The sequence below is a fragment of the Onychomys torridus genome, chromosome 10, assembly GCF_903995425.1.
Source record: "Onychomys torridus chromosome 10, mOncTor1.1, whole genome shotgun sequence".
Taxonomy (NCBI): Eukaryota; Metazoa; Chordata; class Mammalia; order Rodentia; family Cricetidae; genus Onychomys; species Onychomys torridus.
Window position 1 is genome coordinate 30,098,367 of NC_050452.1, and position 18,512 is coordinate 30,116,878.

The 18,512-nt window shown below is 51.6% G+C and overlaps 1 protein-coding gene across 20 annotated transcripts in view; it reads left to right on the forward strand.

The window, feature by feature from the left end:
* Nucleotides 1-18,512, forward strand: part of Ablim2 (actin binding LIM protein family member 2) — a 130,526-nt gene that overhangs the window by 90,672 nt on the left and 21,342 nt on the right. For 8 of the 20 annotated variants that reach the window (XM_036200474.1, XM_036200475.1, XM_036200490.1 and 5 more), the window contains 4 exons: nt 3,055-3,156; nt 3,969-4,022; nt 11,718-11,770; nt 12,417-12,555. In XM_036200474.1, the coding sequence (XP_036056367.1) occupies nt 3,055-3,156; nt 3,969-4,022; nt 11,718-11,770; nt 12,417-12,555 (348 nt within the window). Of the gene's footprint in view, nt 1-3,054; nt 3,157-3,968; nt 4,023-10,679; nt 10,800-11,717; nt 11,771-12,416; nt 12,556-18,512 lie in introns of all 20 variants that reach the window. The other 12 variants (XM_036200469.1, XM_036200473.1, XM_036200472.1 and 9 more) reach the window with 3 other exon arrangements.

Consider the following 18,512-nt stretch of genomic DNA (forward strand, 5'->3'; position numbering starts at 1 on the left):
CTATGGTCCATGCCTCAGAGGAGGCTCCAGGTAAAAACTACATGTACCTTGGCTATGGTCCTCAAAGGGCCCTGACATGTGGTTGTGGACCAGACTTGATCTGATGTGACTTTGGGGAAGTTCAGCCAGAGGCAATGGCAGCATCTTGGCCATTGCCAACTATAACATCTTCAAGGCCAGAGTCAGCTGTACCTATAGCAACCACAGTTGGAACAAGAAAATAAATGATGAGTCATTGAACTCATGGATGACACAATGTCCACAAATCTATACTGAAAAAACCAGCTGAATAATAACATGAGGGAATGATATCTGCACAGATTTGTGGAGGTAGTGGGTCACAGAGGTAGGCTGGACTCCCTCCACTGCATAGCCAAGTGCAGACTAAGATCTTGAGCTGCACCACCTCCAGGCAAGGCCGTAGCACCAACTCCAGGTTCTATGGACAGCAAGTGCCCTGGGGGAGATGAGACAGGAATGGCATGCCACCTCTGTGCTTTCTTCCTCAATCCATAACCCCTGTTTCTCACAGTCCCAGGCGAGGGACATTCTATAGCACCCCTCCCCCCTCCAGTGTTCTACGAACTGTCAGGATCTGTGACAAGGGATGCTGGTCACAGCTGGGAGATGTCAAGATGTGACTGTGGGGATAGTGTGAAGTCATGGGTGGGTCCTGAGACAGAAAAGACCTCAAATAAAAGTGGGTGAAATTCAAAGTCTAGTTAGCATGACACAGTGGCTCCAGGTCCGGAGGGATGTCAGGAGTCAGAAGTGGTCCCGAGGTGAGGAGAGTGGTGCCTTCTGGAACCATCTAAAACCACTCCAAAGCAAAACATTGACTTCAACTGAAGGAAGTCATGGGCCACACCAGATCCTGGGCTGCCCAATCCTGTACAGGGCCCTTCCCTGGAAGGCGTCAGAAACACCCTGGATATGAAGCCTTCAAAAAGAGCCATGAGACTGGACAAAGAAGCCTCCATCTCCTTGGTGACATCAGGAGCCTAGGGACTTTAACACAGAGGCCCAGTTGGAAAGTTGGCTTCCAAGCAGTCAGTGTGCCCAGCTCACATAGCCTAGTCCCTTGCCCTCCTCAGGAGGAGACAGAGATGGTGCCCACTGTGCGGCACTGACATGGGCGTACCGCAAAAGCACACAGCAAAGCTCCAGGCAGGTCTGTGGGGTTGAGATCAGCAGGATGTTTTCTCAGCCACACAAGACAGGAAGGCATGCTTGCAGAAAAGGAAACGGCCCATGGTGGCCTTGGCCTCCGGAGGGTTTTGTCAGCCAGGCAAATTGCTGAGTCTGAACCCAGGAAGTTCTAGAGAGTATGGAGCCTGGGAAGGGCCTTGCAGGTCAGGCAGGGGGCAGGGAAGACTTGGTGGTAGTGTCCCAGGCAGGGACCAAGGTGGCCGATGTTGAAGGCTCCGTTAGTAAAAGTGACATGTCCTTGTGGATTATCAAGGCTACCACACTGTGCCTCAGCATCCTTAGTCTCGGCCCCTCCGAACAACTGAGAAAACTGTAGCCCCCTCTTTCAGTGAGTGCACACATGTTTAGGAATCTCATTTATCATTCCAGGGAACATCACACTGTAGGCCAAGCTCTGGAGAGGATAGGAATGTTGAACCATTTTAGAATCCTCAGCCAGCTGGGTGAGGGTAACAGAAAGGACTGTGAAGTCTAGATAGAAGAAAGAAAGGGCTGGTCATGTGAGGCCCTAGGCTCAACAAGACCAAGCCACAGAGGCTCAGCACAGAGATGGCAGCCAGTAGGGACAGTCTTCAGGGACAATCCAGGGTGGATTGCGTAGTTATGTTTTCAAATCTGCTATGCTGTCATGACTTAAGTGACGTGTGGAGTCATGGCATCATGTATAGAAGGAGCCTGTGGTTCCCATCTTCCTGGGGTGAGGGCCCTGCTACCACTAGGAGGAACAGAAGCTTGGTGGATGCAGCCAGTCAGCAGGCTCTATACCGTTCTAGAACAAAACCTTTTAGTTCTCCAAAGTTCTGCCAGTGTTTGCAGGTGAAATCAGTGACCATGCTCAGGTAGGGGAAGACACCCCAAGTAGGAATCCTCAGTCTCCTTTGGTGGCCACTCGTTGGGCCCTCCTCCAGCCAGGCCCTCCCTGCCTGTCTGTGACACTCCTGTTGTCTCCAGTCCATCCAGGCCTGGCTTCTGTCCCATTGGCTTTAGGGTCCTGCTGCTTGATCTTGCCATTCAAAGGCATAGTTCTCCAACCTAGGGAGCCCCTTCCCTGCCAGGCAACCGGCTACTGCCCTGCAGAGTCCCCCACGTCTAACGGAAGGGAACAGTTGTGCCTTGGGGTGTCCTGCTGTGAGCCTTGCTCCTCATCACATGTCCAGCACCACTGTGTTCTATCCATCACGTCCTGTTGGTGGGAGGCGGGGCATCTACCCAGGTCTCCAGGTGTCTGGAGGGTGATTTGATCATTCAGCCTGCTTGACAGAACACAAGACAGCTCCAGCAAAGGTAGAACTTGGAAGCAGCAGAGTACCCTTCTCACTCGGCTTGCCAGAAAACAGCCTGTATCTAGGACTGTGGAAGCTGACGGATGTTCATCCCCGGTCTCCTACATGGGCAGAGTGTTTGTGAGGGCTGCTTTTTGACTCATTCCCACACCTTAGTCCTGTTCCACCGTTAATTGGTGGATTCCCACACCTTAGTCCTGTTCCCACTGTTAATTGGTAGAATCCCAAAGCAGGCAGGACCTTCCTGCACAAGCTACATCAAGGAGGCGGGACCTGAGCCTGCAGTGTGTGTACACACCCCAGGACCCTGAGCTCTGCCCACAGCCCATGCACTAAAATGCCTTTGGCCCTCCAATCACTGCCCTTTCATCCCTTCCACCCGCTTGGAGCCAGGGACACTGCAGGTTGGGACAGAAGGCATAGAGCCCAGGCTGGAAGACTCAGGTGCGGGCTTCCTTCAGGCAGGACACAGGGGGTTGACTGCAGACCGGATCTTCTTGCCTGAAACCCTATGCTTTGCTTTCTTGCCCCTCATCTGCTGCCTCTGCTCTTCCGTCTGGAGGCAGCGAAAGTGGCCGTAGCACCCCAAGTCTCTCGGTGCTCTCCGACAGCAGGCCTCCTTCCTCTACCTATCAGCAGGCGCCGCGCCACTTCCACGTCCCAGGTAGGTCCCTGTGTGCTTGTCAGCTCCTCATGCACCATTGTGGCCACACCTGGGTTGTTAGAGCATCCCCAAACACCCAGTTTCCTTAAAAGTTACTCCGTGCAGTAGGGTGTAGTGATGTATGCCAGTTATTTCAGCACTGAGAAGGTAGAGGCAGGAGGATCACAAGTTCAAGGCCAACCTGGACTAGGAAATGAGGTTCTGCTAGATGGTGGCGCACACCTTTAATCCCAGCACATGGGAGGCAGAGGTAGGGGTGTCTCTGAATTCCAGGCCAGCCTGGACTACAGAGTGAGTTCCAGGACAGCCAGGACTGTTACACAGAGAAACCCTGTCTCAAAAAATAATAACCAAATTAAAACAAAACAAAACAAAACAAAAAGATCCTATCCCCAAAGAAACAATACAAAACCCTAATGCAATGGGTTTGCAGGTCCCCCCACAACTGACATGTCTTTGGATTTTTCCCCCAAGTTTCACAAATACTGAGAAACTTTTTTTTTTTTTTTTTTGTTCTGGGTCAAGGTGGAGAAAAGGGACTGAGTTAGTTGCACCCCCTGTGACCCAAGGTCCTTGCTTGCCACCTTCCCTGTCCACCTCTCTCCCTGTCCCCTCCCCATCTGAGGTGGTGTCTGGACTAGGGGATGCATGATGGAGGTGTGGGGCTTCAGCCTACTTGCTGTGTTTGAACCTTTCTGGTGATTCCAGGCTGGGTGAGCCAGGAGCTGACAGAAGCCATTGGGTGGAGAGCATTGCAGCCGCTTCCCCGCTGCTTCCCCTCACGTTCTCTCCTTCTCTTTCCTTCTTCCCAGACACTGGTGTAAAAGATAACATCTATAGGAAACCCCCTATCTACAAACAGCACGGTATGGTTGGTCTGACGGACTCTGCTGGCTGCTGTGCTTTGTCTGCATGCCTGTTGCCCCCTCCCGCTTTGGAATGCTCCCTTTGCTGTCCTGACCCCAGGCTCCGGGAGGCCCTGCTGGCTGAAAGTTCAATGCACACTCACTAGGAGGCTCCAGGGAGGTCTCTCTTCACAAGAGAAGAGACATATGGAGAGGCTAACGCATGGCACCTGGGGCTGGGGTGCGTCTACTAGAATTAAGAACCTTTATTTTGTGTTTTTGATGCTACTGGGCCCCAGCCGAGATGGTGTGGGACTAGGGGCTTCTTACCCATGCCTGACTGTTGCAGGCTTGGTCTTTGGATATAGTGACTTGGAAGCAGCCACAATTTAGGGAGACTTTAGGATCCATCTTTTGAGAATATCTGTGAAAGAATGGAATGCCTTGACCTCAGCTAATGGGGTTCCTTGCATTGTGTAGGAGCTAGAGATGGTTGGCAGCAAGGGTGTCTCTGTCCCTCTGACCCCCACATCTTCTCCACATGAACCTACCTGGGAGAGATAGGCAAGGAGAAGATTGCTTGGGCTGTGGAGCCGGACTCTAAAGGGTCAGACTTGGGATTTCTGGGTAACCGGGGCAGGTCAGCTCAGCACCGTGAGCCTTGGTTTCCTTGTCTGCGAGCCAGACTCCTTTCCCACTATGCCTTCTACCTCCTCCCCTCCATTTCCTCCCCTTTGCCTCCTCATTTCTCTGGGGTTGGGCATGAAATGCTCCCAGAACAATGAATGTGGAAACAGTTCTAAATTGTAAAGGGCTGCGTACAATGTGGAGACTGTTCTGTCACCACTAGCGATGGGAGGGAAGGGACGTTCCCAAATGGATAGCTCTTTCTCAGATATGTCCAAGGAAAGCAGCCCCTTCCCACACTGGCAGGTGCTGGCCAGCTTATGGGAGGCCTGCTGTGTCAGCGCTGGCGAGAGACTCTGTGCTTTGGGTCTCTCCTCCTCCTCTCAGAAGGAAAGAAGGGAATTGAAGTTCTGGTTTCCAGAATCCAAGCAGAGATCACATGTCTCCCCAAGGGGTGGGTGGGGCCAGTTAGTTAACATGACACCTGTTACCAAGAACAGAACCCTAGTCTTAAAAGTGGAGAAACTGAGGCCCAGCCAAAGGAATAAAGCACCCCATTAGGTGACCCCTGCAGCACTATGCTGGAGAGCCTTGGAGGAAGGCCATGGGTACTGTACCTCCCAAAGCCCTGGACAAAGACTGGCTTATGAGGCTTTAATTAACCACTCCTGCCTCTGCATCTCCACTTGGCACCCTGGCTTGTGGTTAATTCCCCTGGTCTAGGCAGAGGTGGCCTTGGCAGGGGCCAGCATTTGAAAATCTTTTTATGTAATTGACCATCAGTGTCTGATAGGGCCAGACTGAGACAGAGGGTTGGAGTTCAAATCCTTTACCTGAGCCCCTAGGGGAGATTAGGTTCCCAGTTCCCAGCCACCAGCCTTGTAGTCTAGACATGAGACACTGGCTTGTCTGCAGGCAACTCCAGCTTGAGGAAACCTGAGCAGTTAGTTACCCAAGCCTGGGATTCTGTATGTTGATTCTGTAAAGAAGCTGATCTTAGAGCCCACCACCTCAGCCAGGCATTCAGCAATGCAAAGCCATGACAGGAATGCAGTGGGCCATGCAAACGAGAAAGCTTTAGCAACACAGAAGCTCCTTAAAAACCACCTGGGAAACACAGATGTGTAGGCATGCCTTGGTTTCCAGTTCATGCATTGAGACCTTTGGTATTCACACCCCGATTGCAGATGAGAGTGTGTGCATGCATGCCATGTGCATGCATACCTGTGTATGTGTATGTGTGCACGCGTGCGCGTGTGCGTGCGTGCTTGAACCTCCAGCCTCCCCACCTCCCCACCTCCCACCCCCACCAAGCTCTTGCTTCATCAAGACAACCTGACCACAGGCCTTCCCTGAGGAGCTCTGGAGCCTGATCTAGGCATGAGCAGCATTATTTTTAATCCTCACCCCAGCTTGAAACAGCCCCTGGGGGACGACAGTGAATCACAAGACTGTTCCTTTAGCTTAAGATCCTATATTTAATGTGCTGAAAGCAGCCAAGCCTTCCCTGGATGTGTTTGCTCACGGTGTTCATCTGTGAAGTCACTGGACATGGTTGCTGCTGGCTACAGTGTTATTCTTCTCTGATGCTGGAGTCTCATTCCTGCTTTTGAGAGCCCTGAGGATGGCTGGGCTTCTGTGCCCACTGGCTGGAGGTGATGCTCAGGAAAAAGAGCAAATGCTTTTGAATCTATGGAGCAATCAATGTACGGCTGGTCTCTGACCTCATCACCTGCAGCTGTTATTTATTTATCTATTTTGCATATTGGGAACCTGACTGTATTTCTCTAACAGTTAAGTTCTTCTTTCTTATTGTTTACTGCTTGTTTTAAAGAGGAAAAAGAGATGAAGAAAAGCTAGAAGTAATGGAAAAGGGAGTAAGTGGAGAGGGGCAAAAGATAAGGAACCTCCGCATAGCACCAGACATGGCAAGAAGACCTCCTGTAGCGCCTGCCAGGCAGGAGGAGGCACAGGGGCTTGGCAACTGCTTGAGACAGAAGCTTCAGGATGGTCTACAGCTCAAGAGAAGCTGTGGGCTGTTTGTGTTTCCATGTGAGAGTGGAATCTCATGCCTGAAAATACATACATACACACACACACACACACACACACACACACACACACACACACACTTGCATGCACACTCACCTGTATACACATATACACCTGTGTGCGCACACATATACCTGCATGCACACATGCCTACACACACACACACACACACACACACACACACACACACATGCTTGCATGCAAACTCACCTGCTCACACATACACACCTATGTGCATCCATACACCTTCATTCACACTCACCTGCATACACACACATACACACAACATGCCTGCATACACATACAGCATCCAACCTTGTCACCTTGGGGAGGCAGTTATGGGTAAAAACACAGAAATCCACATCCAGCTATTTATCAGGGAGAAATGCTTCCTTCCTTGGGGTTCATTCCCTCTAGAAGATTGGGATGAGGCCTTGTGCCTCACAGAGCTCTCAGGCAGTTTCCGAAAATGGCAGAGCTGCTTGAGCAGAAGGCACTCTCTGGAGGCGGTCTCTCAAAGGCAGGCAGGCACCCATTTTTAGACTGTTGTTTAGTTTGTTTTCCTGTTGCTGAGATAACCACACCACCACCACCCCCGCCCCCCCCCCCCCAAAGTGACTGATGTGAGGAAGGGCTTATTCCAGCTCACACTTCAGGAACACCACCCATCTTAGCAGAGAGGTCAAGGTGGCGAGAAGCACCTAGTCACATCTCGTGCACAACCAGGAAGCAGAGAGTGTTGAAGGACAGTGCTCAGCTTGATTTCTCCTTTTTATACAGCTCAGGAAATGGTCACCCACTTTTTGTGTGGGTGTTCCCATTTCAGTTAACATAATCAACACCACCCTTCCCCCACAGACATGCCTAGAAGCTAAGGATTCCTCACAGATGTGGCTGGAGGTTCATTTCCGAGGTGGTTCTAAGTCCTGAGAGGTTGACACTTTGTAGTGGCCATCATGACTTTCTAAGGCAAATGGTGCTTCCTCAAAGACTTCCTAGACAGTTTGACTGTCCAGGTCCAGAATGGAGCAGCCATTTCAACAGCTTTGCATTCGATTTCTAAGCAAGCATGAGCCTGAGACAGACATGACTGAGTGGGCAGGAGTCGGGGGACTGGCAGGCAGAGGCCCCTCCTGCAGCTTTTCCCATACCACAGCTGCAGGCAGAAGATGCTCATCTGGCCACCCATGTTCTTAGGGCCACTATCCAAGTAGGACATATCTATTACCAGTTCTATGGTCCCTGGTTGAAGATGGGGATAAGGGTTTGCTGTGCCTCTCTGGGGTTTCTTTCTTGGAAGATGGAGTCTCACCTTGGTTTGGGGTCCACTTCTGGGATAGGATGAAAGGCCAGATATCATGTTGGCTCTGTGTCCACAAAGAGCATCGGAAACTTGGTACCCCCATGGGGCATGTCTAGCAGAAGTTCTCGAGGGACATGGGACATGAGTGTTAGGAAGTCAGTCTTTCCAGAGAGGGCTTGTGAAACTCAGAGGAGCTTCTCTGTGTTCTGAAGGAACATGATGAGCCCCTTTCTCTGGAAGACAGACAGCAGGTGGGAGCGAAGCCAGGCGGCAGAGGTGCTGGCTCTATGGGCTTCCTCTGACGCCACTGACAGTTCTGGCAGACGTCAGCAAACACATGCCATTCCCCCAACCTCATAGAAGGAAGCAAAGTGCCAAGAGATGCCGGGGCTTTCACTAATTTATACAAGGGGTTGTTTTTTTGTCATCCACTATATGTTTGGCTCTACTTCAGAGCTGGAGACACAGGGATGGCCAAGCATAGCCTGCCCTGTGAAGCAGAGCCCATAGAATTGCCCCTATAACCTGTGACCAAGTACATCCCTGCCCTGTGAAGCTGAGAGTGTAGATTTGCTCCTGGTGTGTGTGTGCATGCATGTACACACAGACACAGACACACACAGACAAACACACACACACACACACACACACACACACACACACACACACACACATTCATTCATTCATTCCCTCTCAATGTAATTCCAAAGCAATTTAAACTGTGCAGGTTGATGGTTGATGCATGCTGGGCAAGGTAAGAGAAGTCTTGCCCATGGATCTGGACCTGAGTAGAGAAGCAAGACTCCCATCCTCACTCTTCTGGAACCCTGAGGTCTGAGGAGAGATGCCAAGCCCCTGAGCCCCTCTCCCCATGTGTTCAGAAACTCCATCTACTAGAGATAGTACCAACCAAGTGTACTTCTAGGGCCCAGATGTCAAAGCCTGTGCTTGGACACTCAGTGGAGCTTGGCTCTGCACTAATGGCAGACAGAGCTCCAGGAGAGACCAGAGCTGAGACTACCTGATGACCACAGACTACCCCTGAGCACCCTGGAATAGTCGATGGCTCCCTGGAAGCCAGAGATGTGGAAGTGTAGGTACTGCCCAAGGCAAGCTTCTTGGCTCTCATGGCGGCTCTGGACTGTGTCCATCTATCTACTTTCTGGGTGCACTGATGTGTTGGAGGTCAGTATGTAGGACACTGGAGGAGGTACCAGGCACATCAGATGTTGCTGTACCTTGAACATCTTCTACCCATTACTCATTGGGGAGAGAGATTTGTTCCTGGGTCCCTGTTAGCAAAGGTAAGGCCTTGTCATTCCTATGCCTTGTGAGGAGAACAAAGTCAATCAGCTGAGGCCGACTGTTCTTGGGTTCCTGTGCTCAGGACAGGGCAGGTGCAGGGGTGAGGCCGAAGGGCTAAGTGGCAGAGGCCCAGTATGATGGGGGACAGGGCTGCATGGGTGAATGGATGCATCAGTGAACAAAGAAATGGATTGAAGAGGACAGAGAGTTATGCATGAGTGGGCAGGTGGGTGAATAACTGGAGAGCTGTGGGTGCAGGGGTGGGTGAGTTGGTTAGTGGATGCATGGATGGATGGAATATATATAGCTTAGTGGATGGGTGAGTGGTAGATGGATGGATAAATAGGTGGGTGGTTAGTGCATGGGTGAATGGATGGAGGAATTGGATAAAATGATGGGTGGGTTAGTGGATAGGTGTATGTCCATGAGCAGAAGCATGGGTTAGTGTCTTGGTAGGTAGATAGATGAGCAGGTGGGTGGAATGTTAAGAGAATAAGTAGAAGTGAGTAGATGAGCAGTCAGAGGAACACATATGTAGCACATGAGTGTGGTCAGATTTAAGTGAATTCTAAGAGGGAAGAACTGCCTGCAAATTACCTTCAGGGTTAACTTCTTGCCTGTTCCTAGCATTGCAGACCTGCAAGCTGGCCTTTGTATTCTCAGACACTCTCTCACCTGGTCCTCATGAATTAGAAGGGGTAGGGTGGCATTTTCCCATTTTACAGATCAGGAAACTGAGGCTCTGAGTTGTTATGGAAGCAACCTACCAACAATACAAACTGCCTGGTGAATTTGGCTCCGGCCCAGCAAGCTACACACCTGTCAGAGCTTGTGGTGTTTACAGGGGACCCTTGTTAAGTCTCCACAGAACATTCCTCTCAGTCCATGGAGGAGTATTCTGGAGCCCTGGGTAGCACTACGCTAGAGCTCGTTGGCTAGTGTGTCATCTGTGGCTATACGGAATCTTGAAAATCCATGGCCTGGGCTCCTGGGGTGGGATTTCACAACCTGAAGAGCTCCTGGGCCAGAGGGAGTCTCTTGGGGCAGAGCATCAGAGCTCAAGTGGCCACAGCTTGCTTGTCCCTGCACCCACTGTCTACTGCTGAGAGTCAATGCTGGCGTATTAGCCACATCTGGTGCTGCTGCCCAATGACAGTCATTGTCTGAGCAATAGGCGTCATATTGCCCACCCCGTCTGTGTCCCTCCATTGAGCTTCCATAGCAGGTCTGTGGTTAATTCGCCCCTGAATGTGGAGAAAGTAGAGGGTTTATTTTCACCTAAAAAATCAGTCTCTCACTGGGAGAGACAGGCAGCCACCAGGGGGAGACGCAGAGTCCTCGTGTCTAGAATGGAAGTACTCAGTTTTCCATTTTGGCCCTGTCTTGTCAAGGTCCTGTAGCCCAGTCCCCAATGTCCAAGCTCTCTGACTTGGTGTCAGTTTTGTCCTTGGTGGTGCAGGAGGCAGGGCGCTCCAAGAGACGGGCAGGGCTGAGCCCACCGCAGGCTGCAGGTAAGAAGCCCGCCTGCTCTCCTCCTTGAGCTGAGCCCTAGCTGGTGAGGACCTCAGGACTTGCAGCCATTGCTGTGTGCACAGGGTTGGGGTAGTGCTTGGTAGGTCTCCCTGCACTGAGTGGGTCCTGAAACATCCCAGCATGCCTTGCATGGTTTCTTTGTTTACTCCTGGGAAAGTGTCAGCCCAGTGGGAGGAGGCGATGCCACCAAGAGTCTTCTTGGTAGACAAGCTGCTGTGGTGGTGTGAACTCTTGCTCTAAGTGGGCTCATCTTCAAGTGTACTTCTTTGCTGTTTCTTATGGATTCTTCCCAGTGGCAGAGCTCAGGGCTGGGCAGGCAGTAGGTAGCTCGGTGAGACAGGCAGGGGAGACTTTGGACTCCTGAGTTCATGTCACTCTCAGCCCCCTCACCTCACTTCATGCTGGCCCAGGACCTCAAAGAAAGGTCCCTCCCTGAACCTCAGTCTCTTGATCTGTGAAATGGGCCAAACTCCAGTTTGGAAGAGTTCATGCGGGGAAAGAAGCAGTGATGTCCAAGAAGCATGTGGCTGTGTCTGACACCAAGGACTCTGAGGCTGAGACCTTCTGTCCCTTCAGGGTCCCCCCCCGAAAGGTCAAAAGTATGCCTATCAACTGCCAAGTGAAAAGTGTCACTTTGTCTGAAAATGTGACTCCATTTCTCCAGGTTGGAGGTGTGGCTGGAACTGCAGTGAGGTGTCACTTTGCTCAGGGCGTGCTCACTGTCTGGGCCCTGTCTCTGAGGAGGCCGCTCTAGGGTGTCATGCTTCTGGCCTGTGAGAGGCATTCATTCTGCTGTCCTTTTCTTTGATTTTCTTTTACTTTTGAGCATTAGGTAAAGCAGGGCCCCCAAGACAAACATGGTGAGCTGCCTTTACAAATGCATTTTTCCCTTCCAGCCGCCAGGCGATTGGACGTGGAAGACAGCAGTTTTGATCAGGATAGCAGGAAGGTAATAAGGGGGGCTATGGTCCTGCAGGGTGGGATGGTTCCCCCAGCTGGATCTCCAGTCCTCTTACTCTGCTCCTGGGGTCCTGGGAGTCCCAAGTTGGGAGCCACACCCACCTGACTCCTTCTACACTCAATATGAGCACTTGCTCACCAGGTATCCAGGTCATGGCTCTGGGACTAAGAAGATGTGGACACTGACAAGCAAACAAACCCAGTGCATTCTGGGGTATTTGACATGAAGGTTCTAGTACATCTTGGCAGGTGGTTTTTTTTTGTTGTTGTTTTGTTTTGTTTTTTTAAATAAATGGCCAGAGAGTAGAATGGAGTAGACCTTACTGCTATACTTTTTTGATGTGCCCACACTGTGAAAGCAGCCAGAGAGGATGTGTGTGTGTGTGTGTGTGTGTGTGTGTGTGTGTGTGTGTGTGTTGCATCATAACAGCAAGCTGCAGGCCGTATTTGGCCATTTCTCCAGCTGCTTCACAAACTTGCAGAGTTTATGAACAAGCCTCCTTTAATGGTGAGGCCGGCATTAAAAGGTCAGCTTCTGAGGTAGAAGTACAGAAGCTACTGGAAGGTTCTGGTGTGAGGTGCTTTCACCATGGTAGATGACCTCAGTGTTCCCATAACCTTTCGTTCCTCTGCAGAAGACCACCTGGCTGCTCCTCAAGGGGGAAACAGACACCAGAACGAACTCTCCAGACCTGGACAGCCAATCTCTGTCCCTCAGCAGCGGGGCTGAGCGAGAACCTCTGCAAAGGATGCCTGGGGACAGCCTCTACTCACGTGAGTGGCTCTTCTGATGTGCACTGGAGACTGCCGACGAAGGGCCCCTCCTAAGTGGACCCCCAAATCTCAGCTTTCCTCCCTAAAAAGAACTAAAAGCAAGAGTCAGCATGTAATCCCAGCATTTGGAAGATGGAGGCAGAAGGATTGCCATGCGTTTGAGGCCAGCTTGAGCTGCATAGGGGACTCTGTCTCAAAAATAAAAATTAAAACAAAACCAAAAACACCCCAAAGAGCATTCAAATGTGAATCAAGCCAACTAAAGATCTGAGCTCTGGCCTCACCCACCACCTCTCCACTGTGACACAGCTAGCTAGTGTGCTCACAGTGCCCCCTTGTGGCTCTCTCAGAGCTGGCAAGAAAGCAAAGAGCAGCTCTTAGGGACTCTTTCCCTGGGGGCGGATGTGGTCATGGTCAGGGGGCGAGTCCAGACCTGGAACTGGTACAAGGCACTGTCCTGGTCCCTGTGACATCCCGAGCAAGGAAGGCACTTGGAAATTCCTAGGAGGTATGGCCTGACATCACAGGCAACAAAGCTGACGCCTGCCTAGCCTTGGGGGTGTTGTGAAGCCTGCCTTAGGGGTGATTCTCAAGTATAGGGATGCTGTAGGTCACAGAATCAGCAGCACAGGCTGCAGGCAGACTCAGGTTCTCCCAGAAGCAGTCTCTGCTCTAAGCTAAACAGTGTTGTTTGCTGTGGCTGTGGCTGTGGTTGGAAGTGGAGGTCATGAGAATCTATGTGGTGTGGGAAAGCAGAGAAGGTACCTGGCATCTTAGTGGCACCGAGTCTGAGTGAGATCTGGACTCTCTGACGACTGGCTGATGATAGAGAACAGAGCGGCAATGCTGACTCTCGGGTCATTAGGCCCTGGGTGTGCAAAAGTGCTTTGGCTGGCCCCCAGTAAATCGCCATGACTGTTCACGCCTACCTTCCCTCCTGACCGTGGATGGCACTATTTGACCACGGCACACTGGAAGTGCCCTGCAGCGGAGGGAGGAGCAGGGATGCAGACAGCCAGACATTGTGACCAACTGGAAATAGAAACGTTCTTCTGTGTGAGTTTCCTTGGGATCTCAGAGCTTGCACAGACCGGTGTCAACATGGGAGGGCGCATCAAATGGCCCTATAGGGTCTCCTGTAGGTTCTTTGGGAGGAAGAGCTAGCTGAAAGCATGGTGAGAGAAGGTGGAGATCCTATGTGCCTGCCTGTGCCTCCTAGGGTGACTACATACCATCCATCAGCCCTCTGGCCTAAGGATCCCTGCCCCAGGTGGTGCCCTCTTGCTGGGTGTGCACATGTGCTTTGTGGTACTTGAGTTTGAGCCATGGAGGCTTCTCCACAGAGCAGACCTTAGGAGTTGCCCGTAGCTCTCACTGCCTTATGTGGTGTCCTGGCATCCAGGCGTTAGCTGGGGGTCAAAAATTTATGTTGGTATTTCAGGATGGTGTTTTCCAGTTTCTGGTCTTTGCTCTATTATGGGAGTGCCTGGTTCCATTCCCATGACCTCACCCCGATTCTACCCATGGCGGTCAGCCTGTGCCCTCAGCCATCCCCACTGGAATGTATGGACTTCCTGTAGCTCAGGACTGAGGGGGCAGGGGCACAGTGTGGGAAGAAACATAGCTGGAGATGCTACCTCTTGGGGTCCTGCCTCTGCTGTCACCGTGCTGTGTGGCCTGTGCATGTCCCCATACCGCCCTGTAGCACTTTCTCATCTACAGATGCCGGAACAAGGGTATTCATCACAAGCACTTTTGAGTGTGGTGGACCCTGTGAGGTAGGCAGTTCCAGGCGTCTTCATTGGTCACTCCCACAGTGACAAGGGCTTTCCTGTCTTCCCATCCCTCTACTGCATCCCTGCAGCAAGCCAACATGAGTGGTGCGGACAGGAAGTAGCTGTTATGTGGGTACACCTGGCCTGTGGGAACCCAGCTACCTGTGCTAGGACCCAAGCCACCTATTATGTGCTGGCAGTCATGATTCCATCCTCCTGCCTCTGTGTTCTCCTGGTGTCCTGACTTCAGATCTCCTGAGCAGCAAGCCCATAGGGCAGCAGTTCTCTGCCAGGCTCTGCTATCCTATCAATGGGGGCACGTGTCTTATTATGGCTGTGTTTACCTCCCTTCTGTATCCCACGTGGGTGCTTTCTCACTCTGTGAGTGGTCATTAATGACGGTCTGAGTCGGCACAAAAGGGGACAAGGTTGGCTTTTGTTGTAAGAAGAGGGCCTTGAAGGCCTTATAGAGTGAAGCCCCGAGTCTCCTCCCTCGCTTGCACCTGTGGACACATGTCCTCTGGGTCCCACACTCCTGACCTTTCCTGTCCTATCCTCTCTTTTGAGGTCTTACCCTCACAGATGTGAATACAGATGTGCACAGGCACAGGCATGGCAGAGATCTGGTGGTATAATACAAGCACCTGGGCTGTAGAAGCCGCTGCCCAGGGGTTTCAGTGGTCCCTAGCAAGGTTGAGAGGAAGGTGGGAGGAGTGGGTTCAGGGTGGCTCAGGGCTTGGAGACAAACGAGTCTCTCTGACTTGGCAATTCAGGAAGTACAGGGGGAAGACCTCAGCAGGAGTCACTTCACCCCAGGTTGACCTGTGCCTTTACTATGAATGTCACCTCTGTATCCTCCAGCATGGGGCCTGTGGAGTGTGGAATGGGGGATGTGCTAGTCTCTTCTCCTTAGCTCATTGCCTTCTTTTGAGCCAGTCAGCAAGCAGCCAGTCACAGCACAGACCTCTGTGGCTCCATTCTTCTCGAAAGGAAGGAAGGAAGGGAGGGAGGAAGGGAGGGAGGGAGGAAGGAAGGAAGGAAGGAAGGGAGGGAGGGAGGGAGGAAGGAAGAAGGAAGGGAGGGAGGGAGGGAGGGAGGGAGGAAGGAAGAAAGGAAGGAGGGAGGGAGGAAGGAAGAAAGGAAGGGAGGGAGGGAGGAAGGAAGAAAGGAAGGAAGGGAGGGAGGAAGGAAGAAAGGAAGGAAGGAAGGGAGGGAGGAAGGAAGGAAGGAAGGAAGGAAGGAAGGGAGGGAGGGAGGAAGGAAAGAAAGAAGGGGAAGGGAAGAAGGGAAGGTGCTGTGGGATGTTCTGTATGTCAAATGTGTTGCTCCGATTGGTTAAAATAAATAAAGTGCTGATTGGCCAGTAGCCAGGCAGGAAGGATAGGGTAGGCGGGACAAGGAAGAGGAGAAGGCTGGGAACAGGAAGGCTGAGGAGAGAGATACTGCCAGCCACAGCCATGACAAGATGTAAGGTACTGGTAAGCCACAAGCCATGTGGCAAAGTATAGATTTATAGAAATGGGTTAATTTAAGATAGAAGAAGTAGATAACAAGAAGCCTGCCATGGCCATACAGTTTGTAAACAATATAAGTCTCTGTGTGCTTTCTTGGTTGGGTCTGAGCGACTGTGGGACTGGCGAGTAAGAGAGATTTGTCCTGACTGGGCCAGGCAGGAAAACTCTAACTACAAATGGCGCCCAACATGTTGGCAAGAGTTTCCACTTAAGACCTGAGAAAAAAGATTCTAAAACAGAGCTAAAAACAGCTTCCTAGTTGTCTCTCTTAAGTTAGTGGCAGCCTGCCGGTTTGAGCTACTATGTAGGGCCTGGCAAAGGTATGGTGCAGTCCGGTGGTGTTCTCTGGAGAACTCTGCTCAGTCTACCTCCAGTGTCCAGGGTCCCAGAACCAAGAGAGACCTCTCCTCTCGATTCTGGGTCTTCAGCATCTTCCCTCAGCCCCACCTTGTGGGCGTGACCATTACTGAAGCCTCAATGGGGGTTGGAACTTCCAGGCAAAGGCTGGGATGGCTACCCACTACAGGAAGGGAAGAAGGGAAGGAGGGAAGGAGGGATGGAGGAAGGATGGGTGGGTCAGACTTTCCCTCCACCCTTTGACCCCTGCAGAGTTCATGGTGAGAAAGAGCTGCCCCACATTCCCTTGCCTGTGTTTATGAAGAGTAGGTCCTCCTGACCGGTCAAGTCTCCTGGGAGTACTGAGGGGGACAACCTGGTGGTAGAGCTGTGATTGAGACCCCTAGGTGACAGAGTCCGCACGTAGCAGAACTGGAAGATCTTTGGCATTTCCAGCGCTGAATGAGGGTCCAGAAAGGCAGGAGTAGTCCAGTCACCTAGTACACAGTTCTTGAACACCTTCTGTGTCCCAGCCTTGTTCTAGGTGTGGAACCTTCTGTCCTGTGGCACTGCAGTGAGATGGGGCAAGTCAGGTGGCATATGCAAGTTGGCAGCTAAGGCATGCTAGGAAAAGTGCCATGGGAATATAAGAAGTCTTTGGGGAGGAGGCCAGTGTCCAGCAGGCCTCAGTCGTGGACCTGGAAGCAGTGGATGCTTGGGAAGGGATGATCCAGCCGAGGGTACAGGCAGGGCTAGCAAACTATGTGGCTAGGTCATTGTTACCAGTCCCCTCCCCACCCCACCCTGTGCAACGATAGTCCCAGAGGACTTTAGCTTTCTCCCCTGAGCTGGGACCAAGTTGGCCAGAAGGTAACAGGAGATGGCTGCCAGCATCTGTGTTAAGGAGGTATTCTGGGCAATGCACAGCATATATGAAGGTTTGGGGATTGGCTTCTGCAGAGCTCTAAGGAGACAGATATAATAGTATGATGGGAGAAGGGTCTAGCCAGATTCCAGATGGGAACAGACATGACTTTCAGGAAAGATCTGAAGGCTACAAATGTGTCCAGAAAACCTTGAAAGGAATTGACACAGAGCATTGTACTCATACCCAGGTCCAGCTGGTAGAGGCCCAGCTAGTCACTGCTATGTGACCTTGGGTCCCCTAACAAGCCCCTGTGGTATGAAATTTCTTTACAGACAACAATGAGCATGACCCAGGAACCTGTAGGTTGAGGGGCTGACACCTGAGCATACAGTCCTGTGAAGACATAGACTCACATACCAGACTGTAGCTCAAACCTGTCCCAATGACTTCCACAGCCCAAAGCGCACATGTGCTCAGGGACATTGAGTTCTGATGTTCAGAGCTGAGAGGAACTACCCTGCATAGAGCAGTGGTGGTCACATACTGGACCCCAACAAAGAGGTGGTGACCTGCTGTGGCTTGCCAGACAGTTGTCAGAAGAATGTCCTCAGATGTTGAAAGAAGTCTGCACCTCCCACTGCACCAGGAACACACACTCTCTCTCTCAGTCACACATCTTGAGTCTTCAGTGGCTGCCCTCACTTCTTATGAGCCATCCTAAGGAAAACGGAGCTGACTCTAAGAGCAGCTGGCAGCATGCTTCATAGTGGCTGTGGGTGGCCTGAGAGCTGGCACAGGATGTGTCGTTAGACTAAGCCTAGGCCTAGCCCAGGAGTTGTGGGTGGTGGTGATGTTCAGTGCCTAAGGTCATGAGCACACAGCCGGGAACTTCCTCGGGAGCCTCTGTCTTCTGTACCTGCCCCTTCTGTACATGCCCACTTTTCTGTCATGTCTACATTTGGCCACACGCTCCTGAAGGCCATCTGACCATATCAGATATGCAGGTCCCTAGAAGACCTGCTAAGGCCATTTGATTTTATACAACTCACTAGATCTCCCCAGGCCCCCCTCCCTTGTGTTCAAGGCACAGAGACCCTTGAGCATGGAGCTGGCACTCTGAATGTGTGAAGGGACTTGAAATACAAAAATGATCTGTTCTGTTGCGTATGGGACTCTGGGACCTTTAAAATCACACAATGGCTGAATCCTTCCTGGGAAAGACTGCTTATAACAAGATCTAGATAGTGACTTAGAGGTCAAGAACACCCACCGGAGTAGACACATCTGTCTAGCTCTCCCTGCTAAGTACACCTGAAAGAAGGGGGCTATAGGGGGTCAGCAGCCACAGGGTAGGAAGGGGGAGGAGGCCAGCCACTTCTACAGGGGTAGGAGATGGGTATGGAGCAGGAGGCCTGCAGAGAGGAGGCCCTGGGAGATGGTCTCTGTTTGTCACTAGCATCTTCT